Here is an 8,978-nt window from a genome sequence, read left to right as displayed (position 1 = left end):
CTCTTGAAAAACAACTCCAGAGTCGAGTGGTGAGGTCATTCAGAGTTCAGGAGCATGTCAGGGACGTTTCAGGAACTTTAGGAGCTTTTCAAGAAAGTTTCAGGAACATTTCCGTAACTTCAGGAGCATTTCAAGAACTTATCAGGAACTCTTTGGTAACCTTTGCAGTGTTTTCAGGAGTGTTTTGTGGCTTTTCAATCTTTTGGGGCATTTCAGTGACAATTGGAGTGTTTCAGAAGTTTTTCAAGGTGTTTCAGTATCTTCTGGTGTGTTTCAAGGGCATTTTACTAACTTTTAGGATTGTCTAAGGGCTATTTCAGTATATTCTATCTTTCACTAACTTAAGGAGCATTTAAGGGTTGTTTTTAGAAGTCTCTTGAGCATTTCAAAGACATTTCAGTAACTTTTTAGGGGCTTTTGAGAAGTGTTTCAGGGAGTATCATTAACTTTGGGGCATTTTAGGGCCGATTAAGACTCTTCTTTGGCATTTCAGGAGTTTTTCAGTCCAAAACAGGTTCTTGCAGAATTATCACACCTGCAAAAGAAAAAAAGGAATGATAACTTTAAGATATTATGATAACTTAAGTTTCATTCAATCAATATTTAATGCACTGCTTTGCATCACAAAATGTTTGTTGCCATTCAAAGTGTTTCTAAGTTGTAATAATGTATCTGTTTGTTATAAATGTGAATCTAAAGGTGAGGTGTCTCATTACTGTGTCCTACCTCCATCATGTCTTGGTAATCCATATTAACATAGTATATGAACATATTCTTCTACTGGTAAATAAAAAATATTATGTACATTATCAGGAAATGCATACTTCACGTAGAGTAATTAAGAAGAATTTTTTATGTAATTCCAGTGCAAATTCTGTTTTCAGCATTATTTTATCCAGTTCAGATGCACACTCAGGGAAAGATAAGACAGATTCTTCACACGTTTGATTAGGGTTAGAGCTAAACTTCGCAGGGAAGTGGATCTCGCGAGCCAGATTTGAGGAACACTGATCTAGAGAAACATCTACACGCGCCATCAGTGAAAGTGCATCAGTAAATGTTATTCTGTTAGCTTTCATGCACGCAAACCCACCGGTTCCCCAGCTTCCCAGACGTCTGGCGCGTCCTGCCTTCACTCTGTCTGGACCCTTGTCTTCCACAGACCCGCTGAACTCGACTTCATCGAGCACGAGCAGCCGCTCCGGTCGCCTCTGACGTCACTCCCGGTCTGGGAGGAACGCACTGCACGAGGAGCGGTAAAGAAAAAGCATAATGTGGGCGCGCGTTACGTTGCGTCGAGCATGCGGCGCTGTCCACGCACTCGTGGTGCTGAAGGTCCGCCAGTGTGTTTATACTGAGAACAACTGGCTTGATTAAAATACGCTGCAATTTTTTCCATAGTTATAATACATTAAATATGTGATTAAATTTGTTTGAATGCAGTATCTTTGAGATATAAAAGATCGTATATAAGCTATGTTTTCTTTACAATATATTACATCGAGTGAGTTGATATACTGTCACTGGGGCCCTCTCTCTCTCTCTCTCTCTCTCTCTCTGTCTGTGTGTGTGTGTGTGTGAGTGTGTGTGTGAAAGAATGACAGATGTGAGTATTTCACTGTCCACCAATAGATGGCGCTAGACTGACATGTCGTTAATGTGAAAACGACCAAATGGAGAGTATAAAACACTTTATTTTCAAGGTAATAATAACGAACATATATTAAAGTTAAATCTGAATATTTGTATATTTACTACAATTCATCAAACCTACAGCATGAAATTATTTTTCAATATTTTTTACAGTATAAAAAAGAAAACAATTTAATGCCTGTATGAAATTTTAATCAAAATATTTGTTTAATTACGACAGTATACGAAAAGTACAAAATAAAAACGATTTATTTCTATCAATATGTTCTTAGTATGAAAGTTTTTATTATGCTTAGCTTACACACCAGAAGTTGGGACATGCTTATTTCATCATTATTATTTTGTTTTATTTTGACCTATTTACTATAATTGTACAATATACGGAAAGTAGCACTAGTAAATAGTAAGTAGAGCTAGTTTGAAGATATAATGCATGTACATAACCATTAAAGACTCAGAATGATGTCAGTAAATAAAGATTTATTTGAAACATTTAGTAGCCTCAAATATTCACAAGGCGTTTGACAACGTTTCATTGCACGAGAACAGTTTTCAAAGGCAAATAGACAATAATATCGAAACGACCTCAGGAGGCCAATCTGCACATCCACGTGTGCTACTGCAACTCAACTACGATGTTGAAGTGTTAAATACTCCAGCGCTTCAGGTTCCCAAGAACCAACCAGACACATTCTACTGTCAAAAGTGGAATACAGTCACTTAATGAAAATCTATAAGATAGATTCTTCGTATACTCTCTTGAAAATCGCCGATACAAAATTACAGTCAATAACGTACAAATATATAGAGCTCTTTTCGTGTGCTTTATAAAGTGATGTATCAAAATACAACAACGTGTGTCGCATGCCAGCGTGGTAACAAGTGCACGTTCACATCAAGACATGCAGGACATTTCATAAACAACATCTGAGGTTTGAGTGATCAATGTTTTAGGTAGAAAAGCATGGTTTTGTGCGACTTGGACCGCTGACACTTTGAGGCGCTGTCCACCGGAAGTGCTGAAAGATGTCTGGCTTTGCAGACTACGAGTTTTTTGCTTTCCCTCGCATGCCGAGCTTGCTTCAGTCTTGATTACAGACTTCGACTCTTCCAGTTGTCGGACCGCAGATCTGCTCTGAGCGCGCGCCGCGACGCGAGACTAAACTTCGGGTAGAACGGAACCAACAGGACGCTCCGCGCGCTCACACGAGTCCGGGGAGGGAAAACGCGCACGCGGCCGCCAGGAGCTCCGTCTTCTGTTGCATCCTCTCGTGCTGCTTGAGATGCACGCGTCCGTGCCGCTTCCTCTCGTCGCTGCGCGCGAAGCGACGCCCGCACACGTCGCAGGAGAACGGCTTCTCGCCGGTGTGCGTGCGCATGTGGGTGGTGAGGTGGTCGCTACGGCTGAAGCACCGGAGGCAGACACGGCACTGGAAGGGCTTGTGGCCGGTGTGGATGCGGACATGACGGTTAAGCTCATCGGAGCGCGAGAAGCGGCGCTCGCAGTTCTCAACCGGGCAGCAAAAGGGCTTCTCGCGCGCCGCGCCCTTCCTGGCGCGCGGTTTAGCGCTCCGCGTGTTGGTGGAGAGCAGCGAGTCAAGGAGCGCGGTCGTGGCGCACGGATACGAGATGGTCCTATAGAGGCTGTTTTCATGCCCTGTGACGGGAATCTGGAAGTTGGGCATGAAGTTCAGCGCGCTCGCTTGTTCCAGCGGCTCTTGCTTGATCCACGTGTCCAAACCGAGTCGGTCTCGGGACCCAATGGAGAGAGCAGGTCAATGATGTCATCCAGGTCTGAAGGCTCGTGGGAAATAAAGCCATCGAACAGATCGCCACCATTACAGCTGCTGCCAAACTCGCTCTTGATCGCCGGGCAGGTGTTCACATCCGTGAATTCGTCAGATGAGTCGTTGCACAGTGACTCCGGTGAACCCAGCGAGCTCCCGGTGGATAACAGCGACTCCTGCCGCGACAGCGCGCTCCCGCGAGAGTTCTCGGAGAAGTTGTCGGAGATGCCGACGATCTCCGTGAGGATGCTGAGAAGCGCGTCCGCGCTGCACGCTCCGGTCTCCGTGTAGAAGCTCCCGGTGTAGGTGAGCGGCGACGGCGGAAAGCCATCGTTGGTGCAATCGGGGAAACCGGTGTCCAGCGGCTCCGCTTTAGGCTTTAACAACCCACACGCTGCGAGGAAAGAGAAAAGAGATGCGTTACATAAGCGACTGCTGTTGACTCACTGCATCAGGATTGAATGCAAACTAAAAGTGCATTTTTTAAATACATTACATTATATGCATTGCATGCAGTTTAATGTTTGATCAAGAGAAGCGGTTGCTTTTGCATTAGAAGTTACTAATTCGACCATAGTTTAATATGCATGAGATTAAACCCAGTGCTCACCAGCATCAGGTTGATTCTGAACGTTGTATTGTTCCTCCAAAGGAAGGGTTTGAGCGCAAAGCAGATCCAAAGCGCTGAAGTCCACGGTGTTCAGCATCATGTCGATGTAAAAATAGCTTAAGATCCACAAGGAATTATTTCCGAATGACAATCCTGCTTTGGGATTCCCAGCTGAGGCTTCCTTCAGGTTCTGATCTCCGTCGATTCGTTTGCTGGAATTCCTCCTCTCTCTTTTATACCGTTCGGCTCCGACAAAGCTCCGCCCACCGCTCATCTACGTCTGCAGGAGGATTCCCCGCCGTGTGCTAACTCCAGACAGCTCTTGCCCAAATATGGACAGAGGATGTGACGGGGTTCCCTTCCGAAAATGGGCACGGGGCGTGACGTAGCGGAGACTTTCCTGGAGACCAATGCGGAAAAATGAGGCGTGTTTGTGAATGACAGGCGGCCATTATGTTCGCAGTGGAACAGTGTCAAAGTGAAATAGCCTCGGGTGACTTTTGATGATCAGATGGGTTAAAACTATGAACAGCAACAGCGAGACAAAGAATGCACGCTGAAATCCCGTGCAATGCGGATATAGCAGACTTTTAACCACAAACGAGCCATGCACATTGGTTGGCATTTTAAAGATTCAAATGATTTTTAAAAGGAAATATGTCAAATATCAAGCCTCTGTTATGCATCTACACCCATCTGTCGCGTGACTTCACTTTGCTCCCTTTTACTGATGTTTTGTAAAGGAAACCTTCAGCACCACGGACAGCGAGACAGATGTCTTGCTGATAATGTCTTGCTTAATCGACCTGACAGTCACAAGCATTTATTACGCTCGTGCACGTTCATGTAGCTAATATGAGTGAAAAGTGTTCGCTTCAGATGAGAAATGCATGTATGCAATGTGAGATCGTGACGAGTCTTATTTTATCGCGTTATGTAATGCTTCATTTCTTCAGAGCGGCTGATGAACTGCAGCTGCATGATTTTCAAATATGCCATAAAGTTTATTTTGATAATAACATTTAACCAGCATCCAGCCTGCAGCACCCATGGAGATTTCATTTTATTAGACGATGGACGTTTAATTCTAATATGAACGCAACGCTGCTGTGGAAAAATAAATACATCAATTCATTTTGCATTCAAGTGTGGAAAATGCATGAGGTTTTATTGAACAAAAACAAATCTTAATATCGCATGCACTTTTGGTTGCCCAGTAAATGTATTGTTGTTGTTGTTATTTACAGGTTCTTGATTGTTTGAGCTCTCAGATCCCCATATTCAAGCATTATCCTTCTGTATTTACATGCAAAAACAAATCCAAAAACACAGCTGGCTGACTTGCTGGTAAAATAATCGAATCATGTGAAAAGTTTTTGAATTTGTGTGTGTGTGTGTGTGTGTGTGTGTGTGTGTTTTACACTCTTTCCCCGAAATGACTTTAGTGAATGGGTGCCGTCAGAATGAGAGTCCAAATATCTGATAAAAACATCACAATAATCATAATCCATAATAACACTTCCTCCAGTGAAAAAGTGTTCTGGTCTGAATCAGGAGAGAAATCTGCACAGATCAAGCAGCGTTTAAACAGATCTAAACAAATCTGTGAGAGACAACAGCAGATGCACTTTTTCACTGGAGGAAGTGTTATTATGGATTATGGACTCTGTTTATTTGAGTTAAAATCATCTTAATGCTGGATTTGTTTCATCTTTTGTCTTCTCCAGATGTTCACTGATGGACTGGAGTGCTGTGGATTATTGTGATGTTTTTATCATACTCTCATTCTGACGGCACCCATTCACTGCAGAGCATCCATTGATGAGACACTGATGCAATGCTAATGCTTTGTGTAGGTCCCTTTAAGAATGTATTCATAGAGACAGATGTTTGTGAAATTTAAAATGCCATGTTATAATTGTTCAATAGAGTAAAATAGTCGACTTTTTGAGTCGTTTAAAAGTGGTATCTTATTGCACACTGAAGTTTAATGTCATCATCATTGCATTATCGTTGTGTCTTGCGGCACATTGTATAATACAGATTCGTTTCTGCTTCCGGAAACTGAGACCAAACATGGTTCCGTCTATAAACGCCTGTGACAGCCTGTCGCACGTGATTCATCTGTTTTTTTTTTTGGTAACATTTCTGTGGTTGCAGAGCGCTGAATCCTCGAGGCGTGGGCGCGCTCCGGGGCAACCCGTTCCCGCCAACAGCAGCTGTCAAACTCGAGGCATTCCCGCCAAAAATAGTCGCTCGCCCCCGCGAGGGCTGCAGAAGCACACGAACGAGCCGAGCTGGAGGTGTCAATAATACTTTATGACAATAATACATGCGCAGACAGCCATGAGAAAGAATATGACCTGTGAAAATGCAGAAAATGCTACAGAAAACCTGTTGGTTAACTGTAAGTTATCTTATATACGGTCAAAATCACATTATATGGAGTGTACTCTTCATATAAAACGCTTTTTTGTAACTAAAAGCGATGAACTATCCTAAAATATTTCAGAACTTTATGATTTATACAAGTTTTGTTTCTATCTATAACTAGCCGTGCCTAGAAACCACAGCTGGCTAATCATGCTAACAAAGTGTTTAAATATGCTAGTAATATGTTTAAAAATAATATTCTGAAACATGGTAGCAATGTGTTAAATCTTGCTTTAACATGTTAACAGTGTTCTTAATCATGTTAAAACATGTTAGCGATGTGCTAAATTGTGCTAGAAACATGATATCATGCTAGCAACATGCTAATCATGCTAGAAACATATCTGAATGTAAGCAGTTTTACAGGTAATAAGTTGTTATGAAAAAACAGTTAATGAAATACTGTATCTTTAATGGGAAACATCACACCTTGGTAATATCCAGCCATTATTTTACAATATACAATATACAAGCCCAGTTTATACAGCACTTTCCACATTGAGATTGTTTCAGCAGCTTTACAGAAAATCATGTGTTGATGTGTAGAATATCTTAATATCTTCATGCCTCATGGTTGCATTTAGCTGATAAGTGTTGGATGATAAAATAGTTACGCTTTTATATATATAAACAATCACACAATGTACAAATTTGCTATATAGAGTATATTGCATTTTGTAAATACTGTATGTAAAGTTAGACATACTTGTATATCCAAGTTCATATATATTTTTTTATATTTATAAGTTTGGAGGTTTGTTCGCTTTACTAACCCTATATAAATAAGCGCTCACTAACCAGTAGGTTATTTTGTGTTCGTCACTAAAGGCTTTCATTCACACTAATGATGTTAATGTACGTGATACTCAGTGAGTCAGTGCATCTGCTCAATCTGTCCAATTCCCATGCTGCTTTGGGATGTGTTTATGATTTTATTTTGCTCAGGGACGTTTGATTTGGCTTACAGAAAACACACACACTCAGACACACACTCACAGACACACACACACACACACACGTACACACACACCACACACACACACACACACACGTACACACACACACACACATTCAGACACACACACACACACACACACAAACGTACACACACACACACACACACACACACACACACGTGCGTGTGTGTGTGTGTGTGTGTGTGTGTGTCTGAGTGTGTGTGTGTGTGTGTGTGTGTGTGCATGTGTGTGTGTGTGTGTGTTCTGAGCTGGGTGTGTGTGTGGGTCGGGATCGTCCTCATCCCGCATGTTGCTATGCAGGACACCAGGTAACCATGGCAATACCGGAGTGAAACCGGCAGGTTACCGTGGTGACAGAGAGAATCCTCAGTTAGAATATTTGATGTAAAGTTCTGCGCAGCGCGAGGAAACATTTCACTCCTGAGACGTCAGCTGATGTGAAGTCGTCTGAGAATAACTGGTGCTGAATCTGATTACATGAGAGGACACTATTGTTACTGAGGGAAGACAATAAAGCAACTACATCCCTTCATGAAGGACTGCAATAATCTTCATCATATGAAGCTGCATTATTTTATTTCAAACTCTGCTATCACACACACAATCTCCTGCACGTCTTCTATCAGAGCGTTTAATCCAGTCAGAGATCTTCTAGTGTAGCTCGTGTCAGATCTCTCCTGATTGTGATCAAGTAAAGGTCAGAATAAGGTCAGTAATATCTCCAGATGAACTCTTCCTGGACTGAAGCAGCTCAGCTTTACTTGATTCTCCATCAATCATGTTTTAGAGTCTCAAATCTGATCACACACACACACACACAGACACACACACAAACACACTCACACGTAAAAATGTAATATTTACATTTTAAATGTTTACATTTTAATGCAATTTTACATTTTTTGTTTAAATGTTTAATTATTTTGAAGTAACAATATCAAACCAATGAATAAATAAATCAGTACAGAGGGGTGAAAAAGACCAAAAAGGGGCTTTTTAGCAAGTCTCCTCTATTTGCATTTTTTATGAAATGAGTAAGAGTGTGTTAAAGGTTTTGGGAATACTTTCTTATGTAACCCCCCCCCCCCCCCCAAAAAAAAAAAAACATAAACGCAACACGTTTTGCCCCATTTTTGATGAGCTGAACTGAAAGATCTAAGACTTTTTCTATCTACACAAAAGACCTATTTCTCTCAAATATTGTTCACTAATGTGTCTAAATCTGTGTTCGTGAGCACTTCTTCATCCATATCAAGATGCTGATCAGACAGCAGGATTATTACTAAAAGACACAGTGCAGTTTTATCACACAGCACAATGACACAGATGTCGCATGTTTTGAGGGAGGGATTAATGTTACGATGTCATTATGAAACCTTGTCATTTCTTGGCATCTTTGACCGTATATATGTATATGAAATATGTTTTTAACACTCTAGAAATTAGTTGTCGGTATTCCCTGGGAAATGGTGCAAAAATAAGATTTCTAAAACTCACCGGTATCTGAAACAGGTTCAG

The 8,978-nt window shown here is 41.5% G+C and overlaps 1 protein-coding gene across 1 annotated transcript; it reads right to left on the bottom strand.

Moving 5' to 3' along the window:
* Nucleotides 1-2,113: 2,113 nt before the first annotated feature.
* Nucleotides 2,114-4,244, bottom strand: LOC113065807 (early growth response protein 1-B-like). The gene is given in 3 exon segments (XM_026237333.1): nucleotides 2,114-3,394; nucleotides 3,397-3,834; nucleotides 4,051-4,244. Coding segments are annotated over 3 exon segments (1,077 nt in total). The 5' UTR covers nucleotides 4,151-4,244; the 3' UTR covers nucleotides 2,114-2,855.
* Between the last annotated feature and the right edge of the window lie 4,734 nt (nucleotides 4,245-8,978).

The sequence above is a fragment of the Carassius auratus genome, chromosome 48 (assembly GCF_003368295.1).
Source record: "Carassius auratus strain Wakin chromosome 48, ASM336829v1, whole genome shotgun sequence".
NCBI lineage: Eukaryota > Metazoa > Chordata > Actinopteri > Cypriniformes > Cyprinidae > Carassius > Carassius auratus.
The sequence above is the reverse complement of the archived record's forward strand: the minus strand, read 5'-3'. Positions and strand labels throughout refer to the sequence as shown.